Raw genomic sequence first — 26,482 nt, 5'->3', positions numbered from 1 at the left:
CCTCTTTTAAACAACAAGAAGCTACTTTTCCCCCTCACATGGGCGCCGCCATCTTCCTTCCGGCCCCGCGTCCCCGCGCTAAACCCACCGGCCGGCGCACCTCACCCCGCCAACAAACGTTCCGCCTGACTCCCCTCGGATCAGAGGCAATTCAGTCATTTTCAGAATAAAAAGAAAGACTTGCATTTATATAGCGCCTTTCACGTCCACCGGACGTCTCAAAGCGCTTTTCAGCCAATGAAGTACTTTTGGAAGTGGAGTCACTGTTGTAATGTGGGAAACGCAGCAGCCAATTTGTGCACAGCAAGCTCCCACAAACAGCAATGTGATAATGACCAGATCATGTGTTTTTGTTGCACCCACTATTAGAGCCAGGGGAACTTAAACAGCAGAAGAGAGGAGACTGGGGGAGAAAGAGCAAAGGATGGCAACGGATGGCCAAGGAGCTCCCTCGGGAGCTGCCAGCCCAGGAGCTATTTGTAAAACAATTGATCTTTCACAATTTTGTGCCCTCGACCGCTATCTATAACTGGCTAGAGGCTAAAATATATTAGCATTAAATAAACTGCTCAATGACAATGAATCAGATCACAATTTGCTTGTTTAATAATGTTTGAATAACTCTGTACACCAACATAGATTTTACTTGGACAATGTAGACAGAGAGCAACCAGTTTGCATGTAAATATTTTAAATACAATACACAATAATACAAATTAAAACACATTTCGGCCTGTCGAGCCTGTGTCAAATAAATTACACATTTCAAACAACTTTACAATTTTCAAATTCAGCTTCTGCTTAAACTCTTGCCGACACTTTCTTAAACTTTGAAAACTACAATAACAACATTTTACTGAACATCTGTTCACGAAATCTCATGGGCAACAATTTTTCAGTCACTATATTTATTAACACAGTATATTTTGTGATCGGCACCTTTACCAACACAGATTTAACCAGACTGCATAAAGACAGCATCGATCCCAGCGATCTCTCACCATCAGAATAAAGGGGCTGTGACAACTCGGTGGGACAAAGACTCACGGAGATTAAACACATTCTGCAGATGCTGCAGTTTATATCAGAGGGAACATTTTGAAATCCCAGTCAGAAGATACAATTTCAGAGCGAGTGGGTCAGACATTAGGCTACAGCAACAGAGCCCCAAATCTCCAATCCTCACTGGGAGCGAGGAATTGTGGAATTTACCCTTATATTCCATCTTAATCCACACACAAATATTATCATAAAGAGTGAAAGGTAAGAATTATAAATATGAGTAATATTTGAGATAACTAGTGGTTATTGAAGGTCATTCAAATAGAAAGAAATATTTAAACTTAGTCAAATTATAAATTGGTTACCGTTCTCTTCATTATGTTTCGGAACATTTTCTCAGGTGAATTTTGAAAGCTGTTGAATCCTTGAAGAATTCCCCACAATGACGGCAGGTTTCAAAGCACGTGTGAGCTTTCAACTGATAGATGTAAACAAAACTCTCTCCACATTCAGTACATTTATACGGCCTCTCTCCTGTGTGGATCCGCTGGTGTCCATGGAGGTGCCCTGTCTGTGTGAAACTCTCTCCACATTCAGCACATTTATACGGCCTCTCTCCTGTGTGGATCCGCTGGTGTGTATGGAGGGTCCCTGACTCTGTGAAACTCTTTCCACATTCAGCACATTTATACGGCCTCTCTCCTGTGTGGATCCGCTGGTGTCTATGGAGGGTCCCTGACTCTGTGAAACTCTTTCCACATTCAGCACATTTATACGGCCTCTCTCCTGTGTGGATCCGCTGGTGATTATGGAGGTGCCCTGCCCGTGTGAAACTCTTTCCACATTCACTACATTTATGTGGCCTCTCTCCTGTGTGGATCTGCTGGTCTAGGTGAAAATCTCCTGATTTTATACATTCTCTCCTGTGCCCATTTTTGCGTTGTGCAAGATACTTTATGCTGGAAGGAGGAGATTGCCCTGCTGAAATTTGTCCACTGGATTCTGGATGTCTTCTGATGTGTTTCTGAAGAAAATCTGCAGTGGTAAAAGCAACATTGCAATGTGGGCAAGGATGGCACTCATCTCGGTGCACTTGTTGCCCTGTTGGAGAAGGAAGAAAGAGAAATTGTCAGTGCAATGAATCATCTAGAAGTATCTTTTGGTAGTACAATTTGTGGTTATTTCAGTGTAAACGCAGGGCTCTTTAGATGTTATTATAGTGAATTTAGAGCCTCCTCCAGTGAATGAAGTGGTGAGGGGGGAATCATCAATAGTGTGTGGAGATTTAAAGGGCAGTCCCAGCCCCGCTCACAGCCCCCAGACACAGCCCCGCCCCCAGTCCACAGTAACAGCCCCGCCCCCAGTCCAGTCACAGCCCCACCCCCAGTCCTGCCACAGCCCCGCCCCCAGTCCACAGTAACAGCCCCGCCCCCAGTCCAGTCACAGCCCCGCCCCCAGTCCACAGTCACAGCCCCGCCGCAGTCCACAGTAACAGCCCCACCCCCAGTCCACAGTAACAGCCCTGCCCCCAGTCCCAGACCCCACACCCCAGTCCCAGAGAGAGAGAGAGAGTGGGGCAGAGAGAGAGAGAGAGTGGGGCAGAGAGAGAGAGTGAGGCAGAGAGAGAGAGAGTGGGACAGAGAGAGAGAGAGTGGGGCAGAGAGAGAGAGAGAGAGAGTGGGCAGAGAGAGAGAGAGAGAGTGGGGCAGAGAGAGAGAGAGAGAGTGGGCAGAGAGAGAGAGAGAGAGAGAGAGTGGGACAGAGAGAGAGAGAGAGTGGGCAGAGAGAGAGAGAGTGGGGGAGAGAGAGAGAGAGAGAGAGTGGGGCAGAGAGAGAGAGAGAGAGTGGGGCAGAGAGAGAGAGAGAGTGGGCAGAGAGAGAGAGAGAGAGAGAGAGTGGGGCAGAGAGAGAGAGAGAGAGAGAGAGTGGGACAGAGAGAGAGAGAGAGTGGGCAGAGAGAGAGAGAGTGGGGGAGAGAGAGAGAGAGAGAGTGGGGCAGAGAGAGAGAGAGTGTGGGGCAGAGAGAGAGAGAGTGTGGGAGAGAGAGAGAGAGAGTGGGGCAGAGAGAGAGAGAGAGAGTGGGGCAGAGAGAGAGAGAGAGAGAAAGTGGGGCAGAGAGAGAGAGAGAGAGAGAGAGTGGGACAGAGAGAGAGAGAGAGAGAGAGTGGGACAGAGAGAGAGAGAGGTGGGGAGAGAGAGAGAGAGTGGGAGAGAGAGAGAGAGAGAGTGGGAGAGAGAGAGAGTGCGGGAGAGAGAGAGAGAGTGGGAGAGAGAGAGAGAGAGAGAGTGGGGCAGAGAGTGTGGGGTGGAGAGAGAGGGAGAGAGATTCGGGCAGAGAGAAAGGCAGAGAGGGAGCAGAGAGAGGGAGCAGGCATAGAGAGAGGGGGGAGGCTGAAAGAAAGCGGAGGTTGGAGGGGGGAGAGAGAGAGGGAGGGGGGAGGAGAGAGAGGGAGGGGGGAGAGAGAGAGGGAGGGGGGGAGAGAGCGAGGGAGGGGGGAGAGATAGAGGGAGGGGAGAGAGATGAGAGGGAGGGGTGAAGGTCAGGAAGTTGGGTGGGGCGGGGAGGGGGTCAGGAAGTTGGGTGGGCAGGGGAGGGGGTCAGGAAGTTGGGCGGGGTGGGGAGGGGTTCAGGAAGTTGGGTGAGGTGGGGAGGAGGTCAGCAAGTTGGGTGGGGTGGGGATGAGGTCAGGAAGTTGAGTGGGGTGGGGAGGAGGTCAGGAAGTTGGGTGGGGTGGGGAGGGGTTCAGGAAGTTGGGTGGGGTGGGGAGGAGGTCAGGAAGTTGGGTGGGGTGGGGAGGAGGTCAGGAAGTTGGGTGGGGAGGGGAGGGGGTCAGGAAGTTGGGTGGGTGGGGAGGAGGTCAGGAAGTTGGTGGGGTGGGGAGGGGGTCAGGAAGTTGGGTGGGGTGGGGAGGGGGTCAGGAAGTTGGGCGGGGTGGGGAGGGGGTCAGGAAGTTGGGCGGGGTGAGGAGGAGGTCAGGAAGTTGGATGGGGTGGGGAGGGGGTCAGGAAGTTGGGTGGGGTGGGGAGGAGGTCAGGAAGTTGGGCGGGGTGGGGAGGGGGTCAGGAAGTTGGGTGGGGTGGGGAGGAGGTCAGGAAGTTGGGCGGGGTGACGGGGTCAGGAAGTTGGGTGGGGTGGGGAGGAGGTCAGGAAGTTTGGTGGGGGGTGGGAGATGGTCTTAACCCGCGAGGGTGAGCCCTGTCTGTTCCAAGTGAGCTCTGTTCTGTCTGGAGTTCGCAGTCAGAATGGCTCGAATTACACTTTGCAAAGTAACTGATTACGTCGGCGTGGAGGATCGAATTACACATTCCAGAGAAACTGCTGGGTGTGTCTTGTCCGCCAAGGGGACCAATCGGCAATCAGGACTTGTGATCCAAGGGAACCAATCAGAGCTTTAGGTGTTGCAAATAAACACATCCTTTAAAGAATACTACCAAAGATTTCAAGGTTCATACATTCAGTCTTTGAAATCCTCCAAGGAACAAGGTAGATATCAATACTCTTTCAATAACTTTTATAAACCAGTGTGAAAATCAGTTTTCTTAAAACAGGACAGAAAATTAAACAGCAAGTGTTGAATAAAAGAGCAGGGGAAGTTGCAGAGGCCCCAACAGTGCAATGGAACTCACTGTATCTTTATAAATAACAACAACAACTTATATTTATATAGCACCTTTAACGTAGTAAAACGTCCCAAGGCACTTCACAGGAGTATTATAAGGAGAACAACCCCAGCTTCTTTAGTCTCTATACATAACATAAGATCATAAGAGTTCTGACGAAGGGTCATCGACCTGAAACGTTAACTCTGTTTCTCTCTCCACAGATGCTGTCTGACCTGCTGAGCATTGCCAGCATTTTCTGTTTTTATGTTATATTATATAAGAACAATAAGAATTAGGAGCAGGAGTCGGCCATACAGCCCCTCGAGCCTTCTCCACCATTCAATAAGATCATGACTGATCTTCGACCTCAACTCCACTTTCCCGCCCGATCTCCATATCCCTTGATTCCCCTAGATTCCAAAACTCTATCTATCTCAGCATTGAATATACTCAATGACTCAGCATCCATAGCCCTTTGGGGCAGAGAATTCTAAAGGTTCACAACTCCCTGAGTGAAGAAATTCCTCCTCATCTCAGTCTTAAATGGCCGACCCCTTATCCTGAGACTCTGCCCCCGAGTTCTCGACTGTCCAGCCAGGGGAAACAGCCTCTCAGTCTACCCTACAATCCCCCTCAGAATCTTATATGTTTCAATGAGATCACCCCTCATTCTTCTAAACTCCAGTGTATGGGCTCAATCTACTCAATCTCTCCTCATAGGATAACCCGCTCATCCCAGGAATCAATCCAGTGAACCTTTGTTGCACCGCCTCTAAGGCAAGTATATCCTTCCTCAGATAAGGTGACCAAAACTGTGCACAGTACTCCAGGTGTGGTCTCACCAAAGCCCTGCACAATTGTAGCAAGACTTCCTTAATCTTGTCCTACAGCCCCCTTGCAATAAAGACCGTCTTGCCATTTGCCATCCTAATGGCTTGCTGTACCTGCTTGCTAACTCTGTGCTTCCTGTATGAGGACACCTAAATCTTTCTGAACACCAACATTTAATAGTTTCTCACCATTTAAAATATATTCTGTTTTTCTATTCTTCCTACCAAACTGAATAACCTCAGATTTCCTCACATTATACTCCATCTGCCACCTTATTGCCCACTCACTTAACCTGTCTATACCCCTTTACAGGCTCTTTGTGCCCTCCTCACAGCTCACTTTCCCACCTAGTTTTGTAACGTCAGCAAACCTGGATACATTACACTCGGTCCCTTCATCTAAGTTATTAATATAAATTGTGAATAACTGAGGCCCAAGTACTGATCCTTGCGGCACCCCACTAGTTACAGCCCGCCAACCCGAAAATGATGCGTTTATCCCTACTCTCTGTTTTCTGTCCGTCAACCAATCCTCTATCCATGCTGATAAATTACCCTCAACCGCATGAGCCCTTATCTTGCATAACAACCTTTTATGTGGCACCTTATCGAATGCCTTTTGGAAATCCAAATTTACAATCTACCCTGCGAGTTACATCCTCAAAAAACTCTAATAAATTTGTTAAACATGATTTCTCTTTCATAAAACCATGTTGACTCTGCCTAATGATATTACGATTTTCTAAATGCCCTGTTACCACTTCCTTAATAATGGATTCCAGCATTTCCTCGACAATTGATGTCAAGCTAATTGGACGGTAGTTCGATGTTTTCTCTCTCCCTCCTTTCTTGAATAGCGGTGTTACATTTGCTACCTTCCAATCCGCTGGGACTGTTCTAGAATCTAGGGAATTGTGGAAAATCACAACCAATGCACCCACTATCTCTGCAGTTATCTCTTGTAGAACCCGAGGATGTAGGGGTCCAGGGGATGTGTTGGCTTTCAGTCCCATTATTTTCTCAAGTACTTTTTCTCTACTGTTCTTAATCATTTCCCTTCCTTTCATTTGCCCCTTGGTGCCCCACTATTTTTGGTATGTTTTTGTGTCTTCTACTGTGAAATCAGATACAAAATATTTGTTTAAGGTCTCTGCCATTTCCTTATTCCCCATTATAATTTCTCCTGTCTCAGCTCCTAAGGGATCAATGCTTATTTTGCTACTCTCTTCCGTTCTACATACTTGTAGATACTCTTACAATCTGTTCTTATATTTCTTGCTACTTTACTCTCCTATTCTATTTTGTCCCTTTTTATCAATGTTTTAGTCATTCTTTGATGGTCCCTAAAGCTTATTACTATTCTTTGTAACATTATAAGCCTCTTTTAATCCAATACTATCCTTAACTTCTTCAGTTAGCCAAGGATGGATCAGTTTTCAACAGGAGTTTTTAATTCTTCACTGAGAATATTGGAATATGTTTTTAAATGTTTGCCACTGTTTATCTACCATCAGATCTTCTAATCTAATTTTCCAATCTACCATAGCCAACACACCACTCATACCTATGTAATTGACTTTATTTAAGTTTAAGACACTAGTTCAGACATAAGTATTTCACTCTCAAGCCCAATGTGATATTCTATCATATTATGATCACTCTTTCCCAGAGGATCCTTTACTATGAGATAACTGAAGCCTCCCATCCCTGGTATGATTCTGGTAAATCTCCTTTGCAACTTCTCTAAGGCTTTGACATTCCTTCTAAAGTGCAGTGCACAGATTTGGGCACAATACGCTAGCTGAGGCCTAAACAGTGATTTATAAAGGTTTACCATAATTTCCTTGCGTTGGTACTCCATGCCGCTATTGATAAAGCCTAGGGTCCCAAATGATTTATTAATAGTTAATAGACTTAACAATATGCCCTGCCACCTTCAAAGATTTGAGTATGTGAATCCCAAGGTGTCTGTTGCCTCTCCTCAGTTTTCCTTCCAAAATGCATCACTTCACACTGTTCTGCATTAAATTTCATCTGCAATGTGACTTCCCATTTCATTAGTCTATCTACATCTTCCTGAAAACTTCTACTATCCTTTTCACTGTTTACTATGTTTCCAAGCTTTGTGCCATCTGCAAACATTGAAATTATGCCCCCAATTGTCAAAGTCCAGATCATAAAGAGCAGGGGTCTTAATACTGACCCCTGGGGGATACCACTGTATACTTCCCTCCAGTCTCATAAACAACCATTCAGCACTACTCTTTGCTTTCTGTCTCATGGCCAATTTTGAATCAACGCTAACATTCCCCCTTTGGTCCCATGGGCTTCAATTTTGCTAACAAGTCTATTACGTCGCACTTTATCAAACACCTTTGAGACTGTAACAGAAAACAAATGATACTTTGGCTACAGTTCCCAATTTTGGTCAGAATCCTTACATTTTGGTTCTTGTTTTGCCACCAACATTGTGGTCCATTTGATACCGAGTTCCTTGGCATATTCATCACCATACCAGACCAGCAGCTCGCACCGAGGAGGAACAGGCTTGCAGGTCCTGTAATAAATTTTGCCGCAGTGCTGAAAGGCTACAAGGTTCTGCTCCTCCTCCTTTCTGGCACAGTTAACAAACCTGGAACATAACATACAAATATTTAAGTGGCCAAAAATAAGTTAAAATTGTGAAATGAATACAGAATGTAAAGCATATTAGTATAGTGAGTTAGAATGAGAGAACATGTCCCCAGCCATGGACAAATTTCAAATTCAAACATACTGTCAGGAGAGGACACTCAAGGGTAGATTTTGCCGAACCTGTCGGGAAGAAGGCGGGACTTCCCCTTTCGGGTTTTTGACCCGCCTACTTCGACGTCCGGCCAATCGACGCAATTTTCCCTTGATTGACCTTGTTGAGCCCGCCCAGCGGGCTCAGCAGGCCAATTAAGGGCCACCCGGCAACAGGTGACGTAACAGACTGAAATTTCATCTGTCAGGAGTTCTTGACAGATGAAATATCAGTGTTTTACAGCTGTTTGAAGCTGTGAAACACTGACACTCTGAGTTCTAAGTGGAGTCCTTCTACGCAGACTCAGTTAGAACTGTCACCGGCACTCAAAGCTGAAGACTGTCACTTTTGACAGATCGCAGCCGTTCAGCTTTCAGTTCCGGCTGAGTGATGGGCTCCCGACGGCTACAGGAAGAAAGGCTGTTAAGATAAGTACAGGTAAAAGTTCTTTACACACTTTAGACACACCAAACACACTTACCTTTGCACTCATGCACCCATCACTTACCTGAGCGCCGATATCGCGACCCCTCCAACTACTTCAACCCGACGGCCCGCCTCACTAACCTGGCGTGATTTGGAGCCATCAGGAAACCCACACGAAACCCCTCAAAATAGGGATTAGGCTAAAAAATGCCTGTTAACTACCTGTTAATAGGCAGTTAATTGGCACTAATCCCTTCCCGCCTGGTTTCGGCGGGTCCCAGTGCGGGGCGAGTACCCGCCGCCCCTGAAACTTACGTGGGGCTGGGTATTGGGCGGGATGGTGTCAGGACCCCCAAATTTGGGATTTCCCCCCCCCTCCACATGCCTGAAACCCCGCCTGACGGCTCTCCGAAAATCTAGCCCTCAGTGTAGATACGAAAGATAATGGGAAAAAATTCAGTATCGCCCCGTTTGGGGCGCCATTATTGGCCACGAGCAAAGTTTAGCGCCTGGTGCTAATCATCGCCTCCGACAGCAAACTTGGCTTTCATCGCCCCTGGAGGTGATTGGAGCGCTAAATCAGGCACTTCACACCTGTCTTAAGGCGCAAAGGCCGAGGAGCGAGGCGCTACCTCAGAGTGCTGGCGAAGCAAGGAAGGGCAAATCAAAATAAACCTGCAAAGTGCTGCTCAGTACTCAAAACTCCTTCACACAGCGTTGAATCTCTCCAGAAGTCTCTCTCTCTCTCTCAGAATGCATGGTGCAAAAATGTCAGACAAAAAAAGGCAGCAAGCGGTCGCCTTTAAATAGCGCTCCCCTAGTCCCTTTCTGACAGCATAACGCTCCCCTCAACCTGTCATTGCTAGCGGCAGGCGGTAAAGCAGGGGGCGCCACTCAATATCCGGTCCGGGGCACTAAAGGGTCGTTGCGCACTCGACTGACGTCACTATCTGCCGGCGCAGGAGATCGTGGCGGTAGTGTTTAGCGCCGCCGCAAAATGTCTGCTTAATTTAGCGAGCGGCGCAAACATCGTCGTGCCCGGGCGCTAGTTGCTTTGCGCCCCATTAGCGCCCTCTTAAGGCACTAACGGGAGGCGCAAACAACTGAATTTTTCCCCCAATGGCCCCAATATTTCCAAGGAGGGAGTGTCTGACAGGGGGTGGGGGAGGTGCAGCGATCCAGAAATATGGGTTTCCCGGAGTTCCTGCTGAATTTAACGCCTCGAGCTGATTGAGAATTTTGGCTCGTTTTCTCGGCCACAGCCACCCAGAATGAGAGGCTGACTGGCTGTTGGGTGGGATATTGTTCTGGGCGGATCAAATGAAATGGGACAAATGATCTTCTTCATCCGTTACTATCTTGTGATCCTCACTATATGGTATCAGTCTTCCCTCACCTCATCCAATTTGATGTAGATTCATCCTTCGCATCAATGTATTCAAAATCCTTGTTGGATTTGCTAATCTGCAGAAAGGTGTTTTGATAAAAAGACTGAATTAATAAAAATTTTAAAAGCAACTTTATCTTTATATTAGGCTTAACACGTATTGCAAGATTCTAGTACATAGCCTCCCAATTCTTTGAGTAAAAATTGACCTTCCTCTTACCTGTGTCCTGTGATTATACCTTTTCATCCGAGTGCCCAGATCAGCATGATGGCTGGGACTGAAATGATGTAGCATAGGAGCTCGAAAAATAGTATAATGGTGCTGAACAGTTTCAGGAAGCTTTGTAAAGTCGGGAAACGTCCCTGAATTACTGCATTGTCAGAGCACTACTGTTCAATACATTCTGAAACTAGGAATGATGAGAGTTGGTTGAGGTGATGCCTGACTCACCTCTGTCCATAAATACAATGACAGCAGGCTCTGGGAATCTCCTGGAACTGCTTTAATAGGATAATACCTGAATTAGAGCAGCAGGACTAAATTAATCAGAAGATGAACAAAGTACAAGGGACTGGAATGTAGGCTCATTCTTAGTTGACCTTGGCTCCAGTACAAAGCCATTGGATTAAAATGATAACAGCTACAAGGTCACCCAATACCAACAGGCTCTATTCCTCAAAAACAGGAGCGGGGAATCAATAGACAGAGGTCTAGAAATTGGATAAGGCCCAAAAACAGGTGCGGGCAGCACAATGTGCCCACGCCCGTTCAAAGTAGCGCAGGCAGCACATAAAATTCATGCTGCCTGCTCATTATAATGATTGTAGCGCTGAAATGTGCTGCTGATTGTCTTAGTGCTGATTCAGGGGCCAATATTGGGTGGAGTCTAGTGGCCAATAAAGTTTGTTCAAGGCTCTAATACAGGGGAAGTGCTTTTTTGCACAAACACCTCATTGTCATTGTGGAGAAAACCATGGCCCAATAGCCAAGAAAAAGGGCAAGGAGATTTTCTGATGTGGCACTGGAGGCCTTGATCCTGGAGGTTCTATGACATCCTCAGGTCCTCTACCAACAGGGGGCAGGAGGCCCGCGGACACAAGAAGGCTGTGGGTGGAGACTGCTGAAGCCATCAGTATGATGAGTGTTGGATCCAGTGCCGCAAAATGTTTAGTGACCTCACACGACTGGTCAAGGTGAGTAAATGCATCTTCAAATACCATATCCCACCATCTGTGCCATTAATCGCACACACTGTTCAATGCACCACACCCCCACCAACAATCTCTAGCCAGCACCACTCATACCTCACACACTTACCACTGCTGCAAGACTTACAGCCACATCTCACACCTTGCACAAACTGACAGCTATTCAACCATGGCAGGCACATCACCCAAACATATTGTACCACACTCACTGACACTTCCCTTTCTCTTGCAGGCCAACTTGCCGCACAACCTCCGGGAGCACCAGCAGATGGGCGAAGGGTCATCGGGTGGCAGTTCTGTCAACAAGGGCAAACGGCGATGACGAAGTCCAGCACCGCCTTCAGTGTGCCAGTGCAGCCTTCGGTCGCCTCAGGAAGAGAGTGTTTGAAGACCAGGACCTCAAACCCGGCACCAAGCTCATGGTCTACAGAGCAGCAGTGATACCCGCCCTCCTGTATGCCTCAGAGACATGGACCATTTACAGCAGGCACCTCAAAGCACTGGAGAGGTACCACCAACGCTGCCTCCGCAAGATCCTGCAAATCCATTGGCAGGATAGGCGCACCAACGTCAGTGTTCTCGCTCAGGCCAACATTCCCAGCCTCGAAGCTTTGACCACGCTCAATCAGCTCCGATGGACAAGTCACATCGTCCACATGCCCGATACGAGACTCCCAAAACAAGCGCTCTACTCGGAGCTCTGACACGGCAAGAGGGCCCCAGGTGGGCAGAGGAAATGCTTCAAGGACACCCTCAAAGCTTCCTTGAAAAAGTGCAACGTCCCCACCAACACCTGGGAATCCCTGGCCCAAGACCGCACAAAATGGAGGAGAAGCATCCGGGAAGGCACTGAACACCTAGAGTCTCTTCGCCGGGAGGAAGCGGCAATCAAGCGCAGGCAGCACAAGGAGTGCACGTCAACCCAAGCACCCCAGCCACCCGCCCCTGCAAACACCGTCTGCCCCACCTGTGACAGAGACTGTAGGTCCTGCATTGGACTCATCAGTCACCTGAGAACTCATGTTTAATGTGGAAGCAAGTCATCCTCGGTTCCGCCTAAGAAGTAAGAAGAAGGGTAAGTCAGAATTGAGAACCTCATGGACTTGAAGGAAGTAGAGCTCGCAATAATTGTTGGGGCAGTGACAGAGTCCGTGGTGAGCGCGGAAGTGAAAAACATTGCTGATGATGACGGTATGCTTATACCTAATCCTTCTTCTCACAGCCCACTATCCCTCATCCCACAATCTCTTTTCACTTGCACGCTGCTGATGGTGTATGATGGATATCTGGATTTCCCTCCTACTTCAACACAACCCGACCCTTGTACATTTCTCCTTTCAGATACCCAAGCACTGTCAGTAGCCCAGCCTGTCTCTGAAGTTCTGGAGGAGGAGAGTGATGGAGGAGAAGAAGACACAGCGGCACTGGAACCGACACTCGCAGACACCAGCTCAGCAAATGGCACTGCCCGTACTTTAGGTGGTAGTATAGAGGCAGGATCTGCACGTGGTGAATCACCAGGCATGAGTGGGCTGCAGCCAAGCCAGGGGGAAAGTGTAGCTCGGGTGCCAGCTCCCCGCAGGATGAGATTATGCACGAGTTCTGCTGCACAGGACTCAGATGATATTCTCGATGGGGTAGCCTTCAGAAGAAGGGTGATGGGCATGCACACAGAAATGCTTGGTGTAATGGCAAGCCTGCCAGAGAGCCTCTGGTAAGTGTCAAGCAGCATGGAGGAGTCCGGCTCCAATATTATGGGTTTTTGCGTTGGGTTTGGAGCCCATGATTTCCAGGGTGGAAATAATAGGCAACTCAATTAGATAACTTGTTGACCCAACCGTGATGCTGGGTGTGATGGGCGAACTCACATTTCCATTGTAGCACAACAGAAGCGACCCAATGTCTCACTGCTGCAGTGGAAGCGCAGACTGCTCTCCTGCAGTCTCAACTTGTTGCCACGCAAGCTCAGACTGATGCCATTGTGGCTGGGTTTACGAGTGTGGAAAAGTGCTTGCAGATTGTCACAGCAGTCCAGCAATCTGTGCTCCAACAGGTGGCTAATAGTGCTGAGGCCCCATCCCGAGGGAGTGGCAGTGGCCCCGTGGAGCAAGAACCTGCTGTCCTCTCGCAAGAAGACAGCATTCGTACTCCCACCACTGCCACCCTGCCAGTGCGCTTGCACCAGCCAGCCCAGACTTCTGCCGCCCATACCAAAGTGGCACAGTCTATAGCCGGGCTTTCTAGTGCCAGAGCTGCTCAAGGTCGTCCTCGAGGCCCATCTGTAGTCTCCCCACTGAAAGTCAGCAGCTTTCCACCAGCTGCTGCAGCCACTGGGGGAGCACTTTGTAGGAGCACTAGAGTAGGAAAAGGCACACTTAAGACAGACACTAAGGGAATGCACAAGGGTGATTAGTTGACTTTGTTCTTTTGATTTGAATTTGATAAATTTATAAATTATGTTTGAAATGTGTGTTTTGTGCTGGCTCTCATTTCAGCTTTGTGCCCAGGAGGACGCTGTGATGTTCTGTGACAGAGGGATGGTAAGATGGGGAAGTGGTGAGCAACGGGGATCTGGGGTTTCACTCACTGCAACCAGAGTCTCTTGAGGTGCTCATGGACAGCCCATCTGGATCGGGGATGTGCTGCCTGCCTGCTCACTTCCTCCTCCTCCTCCTCCTCCTCTCTTATTTATCAGGATAGCATCTTTGTTATCAAGATAGGCTAAAAGAGTTGGGACTCTACACTTTAGGGAAGCGTAGACTTAAGGGGAATTTGATTGAGGTTCAGAAGATAATGAAGGGGTGAAGGGAATGATTGTGTTCCAGCTGATAGTTTGTTTCAATTAAATAGGTTAGGAAGGAGTAGGGGTCACAAATTTAAGTTGTATAAGGCTAGATCTAGGTTAGCTGTCAGGAGGTGGTTCTTTTCCCATAGAATAGTGGACCTCAGGAACAGGCTGCCGTCTCGTGTGGTGGACACGGACTCGCTGAATTCTTTCAAGTGAGAGCTGGACTTGTTTCTGGCTGGGGCAGAGATCACCTCTTACAGAAGGTAGGGACTGCAGGGAATTCAGGACCAGAGTGATCTCCTGGACTAGTTTCGATCACCTAGTTAGGTTGGAAAGGAATTTCCCAGATTTTTCTTTCCCAAATTAGCCTTGGTAATTTATGGTTTTGGGTGGGATGGAGTGTATATATTGTGATACACAAGGCATCGCAATTGTATGGAACAGGCTTGATGGACCCGTGGTGGCATGGGCTGTGCCCTCATGTGGACAAGTTGTGGAGCATGCAGCAGACCACCACGAAATGGGAAACCCGCTCCGGCCTGTACTGGAGGGCTCCTCCTGAGCGGTCAAGGCAGTGGAACTGTTGCTTGAGAACCTCAATGGTCTGCTCGATGAGACTCCTCATGGCAGCATGGCTGTCGTTATATGAGTGTTGGCCATGATTGGTATGGTTGTGGAGGGAACTCATCAGCCAGGAGCAGAGTGGATAGCCCTTGTCCCTAAGCAGCCACCCTCGGGTTTGACGTGGTGGTTCAAAGACTGCTGGCAAAGCGGTCTGGTGCAGGATGAAGGAATCATGGCTGCTGCCACGATACCGGGCATTCACCATCATGATGTGCTGGACATGGTCCCACAAGTGCACATTAAGTGAGTTGTAGCCCTTGCAGTTACGGAGTATCTCAGGATTGGTATGCGGTGCCCGCAAAGCCACAAGTGTGCAGTCGATGCCGCACTGCACCATGAGGAAGCCCGCTAGCCTGGCAAAGCCACATGCACGCTCCTCCTACTTCTCTCTGTTTGGAGAGAAGACAATGAAGTCCCTTCTCCTGGAGTAGACAGCTTTGTGACTTCCTGGTTGCAGCGATGGACAGCAAACTGGGAGATGTTAGCTATGTCTCCTGGTCCAGACTGGCGAAAAAATTTAGGGCCACGGTGACTTCAGGGCCACTGGGAGAGCCGCTGAGCTCTGAGACTGCATGTTCAGCTGCAGGAGGTGGCAGAGTTCTGTGACTGCCTCCTTGGTGAAGCAGAGCCTCCTAATACACTGCTCCTGGCTTAAGCACAGGTAGAAGAAGTGCTCTTGGAAGACCTCCGCTCCATCTCCGTCATACTCGAGCACGAGGGGGACTGCAAGTAGAGACCCCATGACTGGGAGCAAGTGGTGTGAGCAGAAGCCTTTAAATGAGTAGCAAGGTCCCTGTCACCTCAACAACATTAAATAACTGTAGAAAGCTCCAAACAGCCGCACAAATTGTGCCAGAGCCAGGACAGATCAAAAAGCAAGTCAGCTGTAAGTTGTTGATGATACCTTTAAATAGCAGACCTGGGAGGTCCTTCCTGCTGCTGAACATATAGTCAGCTGGTTGTGATAGGGAGAGGATGCAAAATGGAGTAGCATGTCAAAAATGGCAGATATTGTGTCAAACCAGCATTCGACACTCATTGGGCTGGATTTTCCAAGCCCCGAGGAGGCAGGCATGGAGGCAGGACGGCCAGTAAAGTAGCAGAAGTGCCAGGAGGCGGGAAGATGTGCTGCTTCAGGTCCCGTCTCCTGGAGGCGGGAAAGGCATTAAATACTTTTAACTGCCTGTTAACAGGCAGAAAAAAGGATTAGTGCCATTTTACCTTCACAGCTGAAGGCTTCCCGACCTCGGAGAACCACGCCGGGTTGGAGGTGACATGGAGGAGGTCTTCGGCGGTCGGAGGTACCTGGAAGTAAGATGTAGAGGTGAGTGATGGGTGCAAGTGTGGAGTGGTAAGTATGTAAGGTGAGTGACAAGTGTAAAAAAATGGTCACTTACCTTGTTTTCTTCCTACAGCCTTCATCCTCATCCTCTCTGGATCGGGAGACCCGACATCCTCCTTGTCGATTTCACAGACTGGCTGTTGGATCCTCCGAACCAACAGCCATGTGAAATCCACAAATTGAAAGGTTTGATGAGTCCTGGACATAAGTACTCATCAAACTAGAGAATGTCAGTGTTTGACAGCTTCACAGAGCTGTCAAACGCTGATATTTTTTCTTTCAAGAAGTCTTGACAGATAGCACGTCTGACGTTGACGTGCTCTGTCAGTGACTTCCTCCCTAATTGGCCTGCTGAGCCAGCAGGATGGGCTTAACAAGGTCAATCAGGGGAAAATACTTCTGGTTGGTCAGACGAGGGTAGAGATGGGACATTGACACAAGCAACAGTCCCGCCTCCAACTTGTCTCCATTGAGAAAATCCAGCCCATTGATGTGACGAATTGTCTCATCTAACTATCTGGGGTATGCGCAGGCAACGGCAGCACTACCGACCTCGCAAACTGGCAGCCACCGCAGGACCCACCGAAAGCAAGGCAGCCACCATTTCTCAGCAAAACCAGCCTGACTAGCCAGTTCTGAAACTTCAGAATTCGCGGTCACGGAGTTCAATAATTGCCACAGCTGGCAGGGGGGTGGGGAGGAATTCTAGTGAGGGATTTTGTTTCAGAGTGTGAACATGCTGCCTCAGCTGGGGGCGGGGCAGGTGGCAGAGTTTTTATAAATGGTTGGGAGTCTGCTATGGCCTCAGTGGGGTGAGAGGATTTTTCTCTCAGCACTGACACTATCAGCTGTGGGGAAGGTGCTGTGAATTTTGATACACCTTTGGTCTCAGTGGGGTGAATTGCAATTGTTTCCTCTGTGGTGGTGTTTGGTGGGTTTCAGTCAGATAGGAGCATGTTTGCTTTCTTGCTTCCTGATGGTGGTGAGTCATGTTCGGGTAGTTCCGTGGCTGCTCCCAGCCCTACAATAAACACACCCAGTAATCCGTTCTTCATTTGTGAACATTTCCATGTGCTGACAGGCTAAGTGAACACAAGAGGCCTCACAGCAAAGATTAATTCTGTCTTCACTCGCTGTCTACTTACCAGTAGGACTCACTGAGTAGCAACCAGGAATGGGAACCTTGGATAATTTATAGAAAATAAATTCCAATAAGTTCTGAACTTTTTTATAAAATAAGGAACTTGATAACGACAGTAGTCACTTACCGCCCATGAATACCCACTGACAGCCTCTGCTTCTTCATTTGATACTACTCCTTCATAGGGTCCAAAGTGAATGCCTTTGGGAATAACCTGCCCTTCATTCCATACACCAAGACCAGCTTTTCGAATTTTTGAAGTCGCTATGCTGAGACCCTCCGGAAGGGTTAAACGTGCTCTGTCTGGCTGACTGAATTCCACCACCGTGTCCTTTATGAACACTGGAGGGCCATGCACAGGGCATTCTTCAATAAAAAATGTCTCGCAGTCTTCACAAACTAACACATAAAATAAAAATTGAAGATGGATCAGGATCTCAATTCATTATTCAGTGTTCATGAAGGTGAAAGGTGCTAGTACTGAGAAAGGATAGATTATCTGTCGTAGATTTGATTTTCCTCATTGTTTGATTGCAATTCAGTCTCCACACACAAGTACAATATTTCCATGATCTATCAGCTGGGGAAAACACTTGGGGCATCTTCCCTCTATGAAAATTACACCCAGTGCCAGTCAGATCTTCCCCCACTCTGTTGTATACAAGGGCTTGTTCTGGGCGACATGTTCGGTTCTTTACTCCAAGAAGGGAGTACTGACCACAATTAACAACAGCATTGCAAAAACTGTCAACAGTATCTCCAGGCTGTGCCGCACCAGATAAGATTAGGAGTGGGCAGCAAGGGAATTTTGCACAAGGAGGCTGAATTACCTCCTATAGCTTCCTCATTCTTTGAATGAAGTTCAACCTGCATATCCAGTAACAAAAGTCCCTCTAAACTATCAGGCAAATCACACTAGGGGACAGTGTCACTTCTCAAATTTGCCCTTTCAGTTAGGCCATCATCTTCTTCCCACACCCCTTCCCAAACCATGCTGACTCCTAACTTAATTCTGGCTGCACCGTCAATTCTTCGGAGATGGTTATTGTTTGCTGTTCATAAGTTTGAATGTTAGCTGCCACTTGTCAGCCCAAGCCTGGATGTTGTCCAGGTCCTGCTGCAGGCTGGTATAGGATGCTTCAATATCTTAGACAAGGGGCTGCTATTCCCTGTAATCAGGGGCCATTAGTTTATAATTACTGAAAGTCCTATTCTATTTTATTACAAGATTCCAGAATTATTATCAATAGTTTGGGGATCATATTTGTGATTGTTTTTCCTCAATGAAAAAGAACAATCGGTGCCTGTTTGTGGGCAAACACAGGCCTGCACTCCTGTCCCACCACTCTGACATGCTGTATTGCTCCACCAATCCCCCGGCCTACCAAGGCCATGTGTCATCACACCAAAACGCCCAATAAATTATTCCTGCCCTGAGGAAATGGATAGGTTAATTTGCACATACACAGGTAATCATCGTCACAAAGTTCCCTTTCTTCCGTATAAACTTTTCTCTCTCTATTTCTGAAACTGTATCTTCTGCTTTCAGTCTTTTTGGTTGTTTCATTTGCTGACCCCAAGATCTTTCCAGTGCAGACAACTGTGGAATAAATCAAAAATATCATGACGAAAAATTGAACCAATTAATTTTAATATTCTTGCATGTAAGGTTTGTTTCTGGTTACACAGAAGATGCTGTAGACATTTACATAATAATGCAAGACATTGTGTTAATCTGATTTGAATGACTACGGTAGTGGTCACATTATCAACATAGAGCATCTCTTCCTCATTAAAAAAAAAAATTATTCAAAATAGTAATACTTTACTGAAATCCTTTATTCCAGGACAAATACCTTTATTGGATTCACTACAAGATTCATTTTCACAAAGCAAGGTGCTCGTTTCTCTTTTGATCTTTTTAACTGGAGCTGTCTCTTCCATCGCTGAGGCATTGTCCTCAGTGAAGCCCCTGGAAACTTCAGCTTTATCCTCTTCTGATTGGGATGCAATCTGTGATGGGGCTTTTTGGTTCTGAAATGCAGAATATGACAGTAAAACTGTATCTCACCGCTTCTGAATGAAAGAATAGCTGCCTCAAGACTGCCTGTATGACTAAAGAGATTGTGTACAAGTCAAAGTGTTTGTCTATTTTTCCTGTTCGTTAGTTGTTTTCGAATATTTAATAAACAAAGCTACCCAACTACCCGTTGGATAAATGCAGTTGCTCCCCAGTGTAATACTGAGCCACACATATCAGAAAGTTCCCATGTTTGATACTGTACTCCTCTGTTAAGTTTGCTGATCTCAGCAAATGTGGTAAACTTAATAGAATCATAGAATGGTTACAGCACAGAGGTAGGCGATTCTGCCTGTCGAGCCCATGCTGGCTCTCTGCAAGAGCACTTCAGCTAGTCCCACTCCCTGCCCTTTCTCCAGAGCCCTGCACATTTATTTCCATCAGGTACTTATCCAATTCCCTATTGAAAGCCACAATGAATCTGCCTCCACCACCCTTTCAGGCAGTGAATTCCAGATCCTAACCACTCGCTGCGTAAAACAGTTTTCCTCATGTCGCCTTTGGTTCTTTTGCCAATCACCTTAAATCTGTGTCCTCTGATTCTCGACCCTTCCGCCAATGGGAACAGTTTCTATCTTCTATGTTTCTATGTTTCTCTCTATCTACTCTGTTTAAACCCCTCATGATTTTGAACTCTTCTATCAAATCTCATCTCAACCATTTCTGCTCTAAGAAGAACAACCCCAGCTTCTCCAGTCTATCCACATAACTGAAGTCCTTCATCCCTGGAACCATTCTCTAAGGCTTTCGCATCCTTCCTAAAGTGCGGTGCCCAGAATTGGACTCAATACTCCAGTTGAGGCCTGTAATGAAATCTGTTTGTTCTTGCCTGTATTCGTTCTTGCCTGTATTCGTTTTGCACTCATGTATATTACCCTCCCCCACACGGTGTATAGTTTCACTTCCTCTTTCCTGACTAACCTGCATGACTCATTCCTGCGAGCCAGTCAGTGTGTTGAGATGTTAGCTCTGATCTTAGTGATTAAAAGCCAACTTGTTAAAGTCTATAACTTCTAGTTTTGTGGTTATTGAAGGCACATCAATTTTAATCACTAAAGAATACTAGGATGGATCGACTCCTAAAACCAGAGCGTCTGGACTTGGATCCACATTCTGCTGAAGCATCAAATCAATTTGGACACTGGCTCAAATGCTTCGAACTCTTCGCGAGGGCCTCATCCGCTAGCGAGGTAGATAAACTGAGCCTACTGACTACTCGCGTTAATCATCGGATTTATTCGTTCATCCGGGACGCCACCTCTTACACGGAGGCCATCACTATCCTGAAGGCCCAATACCAGAGGCCAGTAAACGAAGTGTACGCCAGACATCTGCTGGCTACACGCAGGCAGCGACCTGAGGAATCAATGGACGATTTCTTACAGGGCCTAAAGGACTTGGTCCGGGACCGTAACTGCAAGGCCGTGACGGCCAACGTGTACTCTGACGAATTGGTCCGCGATTCCTTCATCACGGGCCTCAAATCGAATTATATCCGGCAGAGACTGCTGGAGAAGGAGGTCCTGGACTTAAAAAAGGCAGTGGCCACTGCGCGATCGCTGGACGTGGCCCAGAAAAACTCTGACTCTTATTCTTCCGGCCATGCGGCCCTCACCGCCTCGTGCGTGCCGAGCGGGCCGCCATCTTGGAATCAGCCATCTTCCCCATCCAGGTCTCAGACCAGCTCTACACCGCCGGAGTCCCCACACAGAAGTTCACCCAGGAGTCCTACTACAGCGGCAATGTCTCGAGGCCCGAAATGCTACTTCTGCGGCCAGGCCAAGCACCCCAGGCAACGATGCCCAGCGAAGGACGCTACATGCTTCAAATGTAAGAAAAAGGGGCATTTTAGCAAAGTCTGCAGGGGGAATCCGATTTCCAACTCAGTCACCGCCTCGTGCGTGCCGTGCGGGCCGCCATCTTGGGATCCGCCATCTTTTCCCGACTCAACGGCCGCCCAGGGCCCAACAGTGGCTTCGATCACGGTGGATCAATCCAGGCCACACCCGTTGACAAAATCTATGATGGACATACAGGTAAACGGGAATTTAACGAAATGTTTAATTGACTGTGGGAGTACCGAGAGTTTTATCCACCCTAGCCTGGTACGGCAGCACTCATTAACGGTAACCCCTACACGGAGCAGAATTGCTATGGCTGCTAAGCCCCACACTTCGGACATTTTGGGCTACTGTGTGGTAACACTGACTGTAAAAGGCACGGACTACAAGGATTTTAAACTCCTCATGATGCCAGAACTCTGTGTTAATGTAATCTTGGGCCTGGGCTTCCAGTGCCACCACGAAAGTGTCACGCTAGCATATGGTGGGTCCCAGCCGCCACTCACAGTCTGTGGCCTATCAACCTTAAAAATCAGCCCGCCCTCTTTATTCGCTAATCTCGCTCCGAACTGTCGGCCCATAGCGACCAAAAGTAGACGGTACAGTCTGGAAGACAGACACTTTATCAAGGCGGAAGTGGACAGACTCCTGCGGGAAGGCATTATTAAATGCAGTACCAGTCCGTGGCGTGCCCAAGTAGTCATAGTTAAAAATAGCGAAAAGAAACGGATGGTAATTGACTACAGCCAGACTGTTAATATTTATACCCAGCTGGACGCCTACCCTTTACCCCGCATATCAGAAATGGTCAACCAGATCGCGCAATACCGAGTCTTCTCGACTATCGACCTCAAATCCGCGTATCACCAGCTCCCCATTAGAACGGAGGACCGCCCATACACCGCCTTTGAGGCGAACGGACGCCTCTACCATTTTCTCAGAGTGCCCTTCGGGGTAACAAATGGGGTCTCGGTCTTCCAACGTGAGATGGACCGCATGGTTGAGGAGAATAAACTACAAGCTACCTACCCCTATCTGGACAATGTCACTATCTGCGGGCACAACCAGCAAGACCACGATCTAAATCTTGCGAGATTTTTAAAAACTGCCCTAAAGCTGAATCTAACCTACAACGAAGACAAATGTGTCTTCAACACAACCCGTCTCTGTATCCTCGGCTGTGTGGTGGAAGATGGGGTAATTGGACCGGACCCTGACCGATTACGCCACCTAAAGGAACTGCCCCTGCCACACAATCCCAAAGCTTTAAAAAGGTGCCTGGGATTTTTTTCGTATTATGCCCAATGGGTGCCCAATTACTCTGATAAGGCCCGACCCCTCATTAAATCGACGTCCTTCCCACTATCAGCTGAAGCTCGGGAGGCTTTCACCAGTATCAAACAGGACATTGAAAGGGCTGCACTGTGTGCAGTGGACGAAAGCATTCCCTTTCAAGTCGAAAGCGATGCGTCAGACTTTGCTTTAGCTGCGACCCTCAATCAGGCTGGGAGACCTGTGGCCTTCTTCTCCCGAACCCTTCAGGGACCTGAAATCAGGCACTCTTCTGTCGAGAAGGAGGCACAGGCTATAGTGGAGGCAGTGCGGCACTGGAGACACTACCTAGCCGGCAAACGTTTCACCCTGCTCACCGACCAGCGGTCGGTGGCTTTCATGTTTAATAACAAAGGGGGAAAATCAAGAATGACAAAATACTCAGGTGGAGGATCGAACTATCCACGTTCGACTATGATATTATGTACAGGCCGGGAGCCCTTAATGAACCCCCAGACGCCCTATCGCGGGGAATGTGTGCCAGCATTCATACGGACAAATTACAGGGTCTCCACAATGACCTCTGTCACCCAGGGGTCACCCGACTATACCATTTTATAAAGTCCCGCAATCTGCCCCACTCCATCGAGGAGGTCAGGGCAATGACCAGAGCCTGCCGCATCTGTGCGGAATGCAAGCCTCGTTTCTACAGGCCTGACCGTGCACACCTTATCAAAGCCACACGGCCATTCGAGCGCCTAAGTCTGGACTTCAAGGGACCCCTTACCTCTGCCGACCGTAACGTATACTTCCTCAATATCATCGATGAATATTCCCGCTTCCCCTTCGCCATTCCCTGCCCAGACATGACCAGTGCCACGGTCATCAAGTGTCTCGGTAATCTATTCTGCATGTTTGGCATGCCGAACTACATACACAGCGATAGGGGGACGTCATTTATGAGTGACGAACTGCGCCAGTTCTTGCTCTCAAAGGGGATAGCCACTAGCAGAACCACTAGCTACAACCCCCGGGGTAATGGGCAAGTGGAAAGGGAGAATGCTACTGTTTGGAAGGCTGTCACATTAGCCTTAAAGTCAAAAGGCCTTCCGACCTCCCGCTGGCAGGAAGTCCTCCCAGACGTGCTCCACTCCATAAGGTCTCTGTTATGTACAGCCACTAACGCTACCCCTCACGAAAAGATGTTCGTTTTCCCCCGGAAATCGACCTCGAGCATATCTCTACCCGCGTGGCTGACGTCCCTGGGGACAGTACTATTGCGGAAGCACGTGAGAGGCCATAAAACGGACCCCCTTGTGGAAAAGGTACAGCTCCTCCATGCAAACCCTCAGTACGCCTATATCGAATACTCTGACGGGCGAGAGGACACTGTTTCCATAAAAGACCTCGCTCCCTCGGGGAGCAGAGAGAACGATGAGAGACTACCCGAGGAAGACCTACACAAAGAGACAGGACGCCCAGAGGTATCAATACCCAACTTTAACCTGGAGGACACTGCAGATAACCTGGAAGACACCGCGGAGGCCCGGACAGCGGAGGAACCAGAATCCACTCCCCTAGAGGCACCCCAACCGGCTTTGCGCCGATCACTGAGAACCGCAAAACCTCCTGGCAGACTCACTTATACCAACTTTTAAGAAACATCACCCCGATGGACTAAATCTAAAGAAGGGGTGAATGTAATGAAATCTGTTTGTTCTTGCCTGTATTCGTTCTTGCCTGTATTCGTTCTTGCCTGTATTCGTTTTGCACTCATGTATATTACCCTCCCCCACACGGTGTATAGTTTCACTTCCTCTTTCCTGACTAACCTGCATGACTCATTCCTGCGAGCCAGTCAGTGTGTTGAGATGTTAGCTCTGATCTTAGTGATTAAAAGCCAACTTGTTAAAGTCTATAACTTCTAGTTTTGTGGTTATTGAAGGCACATCAAGGCCGAACCAGTGTTTTATAAAGGTTCATCATAACTTCCTTGCTTTTGTACTCTATGCCTCTATTTATGAAGCCCAGGATCCCGTATGCTTTTTTAACCACGTTCTCAACCTGCCCTGCCACATTCAACGATTTGTGTACATATACCTCCAGGTCTCTGTTCATGCACCCCCTTTAGAATTGTACCCTTTACATTATATTGCCTCTCCTTGTTCTTCCTTCCAAAATGTATCACTTCACACTTTTCTGCATTAAATTTCATCTGCCACGTGTCCGCCCATTCCACCAGGCTGTCTATCGTCTTGAAGTCTATCACTATCCTCCTTACTGTTCAGTATACTTCCAAGTTCTGTGTCATCTGCAAATTGTGCCCTGTACACCCAAGTCTAATTACAATTTACCTCAGCACCCTTTTGCAAGGGAGGGAATAAAATTAGCCAGGATTCCCACTAAATACTAACTAATCATCAGTTGTGGAAAGGGTCTCTGCGTGTATACAAAAAAAGGGACAGATCTTCTCCAACAATGATGAGTCTAACACATGAAGAACAGCCATTTAGGAAATGCCAACAGGGCTGCACATTAAGTCAGCCTAGACTTAGGAAGCATGAATCAGTGCATTCAGGAAAATGGGAGAGGAGATTAGGTGCATAGTTTTACTACTTTACCTTTGGTCTTCACAAACCACCCACAATCCTGAAGGGATTCGCAAAATTTCATATGTTCCCCCCCCGAAGATTAATTGGAGTTATTAAAGAAACCTTGGAGTGACTGTGTTTTAAAAATCCAGGGCCTCTCAAAATGGCTGCGGTCAGACACATGGCCAAAGGGCCTGCGGCATCCATATGGATTTTCTGATAGCTTCACAGACTGCATGTTTAATTTGAACAATGCAGTGAGGCAAGCTCAGTTGTATTCACGCCCTGAGGCAGGTTATCAATTGTTTGCCTACACAATCTAAGTTCGGGCGGAGATAGTCCCAGTTGCTTGAGGAACATTCAGAACAATTGAGGAACATTCAGAACAATTAAGGACATTCAGAAAACAATGGAAAGGCAGTTGTGGTACTGATCGGTGCCATCAACGTCAATGGGCCAAAATCAAGGTCCTCTTGTCTTATGTTTTCGAGCCCAAATCGGGCAATGGAACAGACTGATGAGGCGCGATAATGACCCATTGCCGAGAGGATATAACTGGGGCGGCCCAGCACCTCTGTCTCTCTCTCTTCGCCTCGGCCCAGTGTCCTGTTTGTCTGCTAGCAACCAAGAAGGAAAACCATCTAGAAAGCATCGCAAGCACATTTCGACGGCAGCAGCGGGGCACAAGGGCCAGGCCTTTTCATCTGTTTCACCGGTGAGCATTATCTTTCTGGCCGTCACAAGACAACCTAGCTAGGTGTAAGGGTGGGAGTTAAAGGGGTATTACAAAATTGTGATTTTAGAATTTTTCCCTCGTTGTGTCCGTTTCTTCTCCCGTTAAGTGTAAAACTGTATTGCATCCATAGCGATTTATTTTATCTTCTGTATAATACTGTTTTCTTGTAGTGTTAGCTTTTCTAATTAATAAACATTGGTTTTCCTTGCACCAATCCACTGGTCTGTTCGTTTGTCCTTGTTACCACTCGATAAGTCCTGCGCTCAGAATCAGGAAGGGGAAAGCGATTCGCTACCACACAGCGGGCAGGGCAGCTCAGGAAAACATAACTGGCTGACCTACAATAAGCCCCTGGAACAAAACCCCCTACAATCCCTAAAAGACAGGTAGGGCTCGAAATTCGGTCGCCCCCAAAAACGGGTGGTTGGGTTGCGGAGTGGAGTCACGAGCCAGGTGGTCAAGAGATAGCCCTGGTCGCCCAGTAGCCACCCACTGGTTTGTCTTGGTGTCTCAAAGACTGAGGGAGTAGCCGACTGGTGCAGAACAAAAGCATCATGACTGCTGCCAGGATACTGGGCATTCACCATCATGATATGCTGAGCATGGTCACACACCAACTGCACATTTAGCGAGTGGTAACCTCTGCGGTTGTGGTATAACTCAGCATTATACAGATTAAGTTAACGGCCAAAACTGTGGCAAATGGATTTCAATGTAGACAAGTGAGAGGTTATCCTCTTTGGACCTAAAAAGGATAGAACAGGATACTTTCTAAATGATGAAAAGCTAAAAACAGTGGCGGTCCAAAGAGACTTGGGGGTCCAG

At 47.8% G+C, this 26,482-nt stretch overlaps 1 protein-coding gene and 1 pseudogene across 1 annotated transcript; one reads left to right on the top strand and one right to left on the bottom strand.

Moving 5' to 3' along the window:
* Positions 1-26,482, top strand: part of LOC147110212 (uncharacterized) — a 151,610-nt pseudogene that overhangs the window by 85,055 nt on the left and 40,073 nt on the right.
* Positions 584-18,618, bottom strand: LOC147110213 (histone-lysine N-methyltransferase PRDM9-like; the record flags this gene model as incomplete). Its single annotated transcript, XM_086004155.1, has 5 exons — positions 584-2,103; positions 7,877-8,067; positions 10,043-10,110; positions 17,265-17,536; positions 18,603-18,618. Coding segments are annotated over 5 exons (1,272 nt in total), but the record flags the coding sequence as incomplete, so codon positions are not given.

This window comes from Somniosus microcephalus, chromosome 12 (assembly GCF_052327205.1).
Source record: "Somniosus microcephalus isolate GS21.2 chromosome 12, FLI_Smic_1.0, whole genome shotgun sequence".
NCBI lineage: Eukaryota > Metazoa > Chordata > Chondrichthyes > Squaliformes > Somniosidae > Somniosus > Somniosus microcephalus.
Note: the sequence above shows the minus strand (reverse complement) of the source record. Positions and strands in the feature narration are given on the sequence as shown.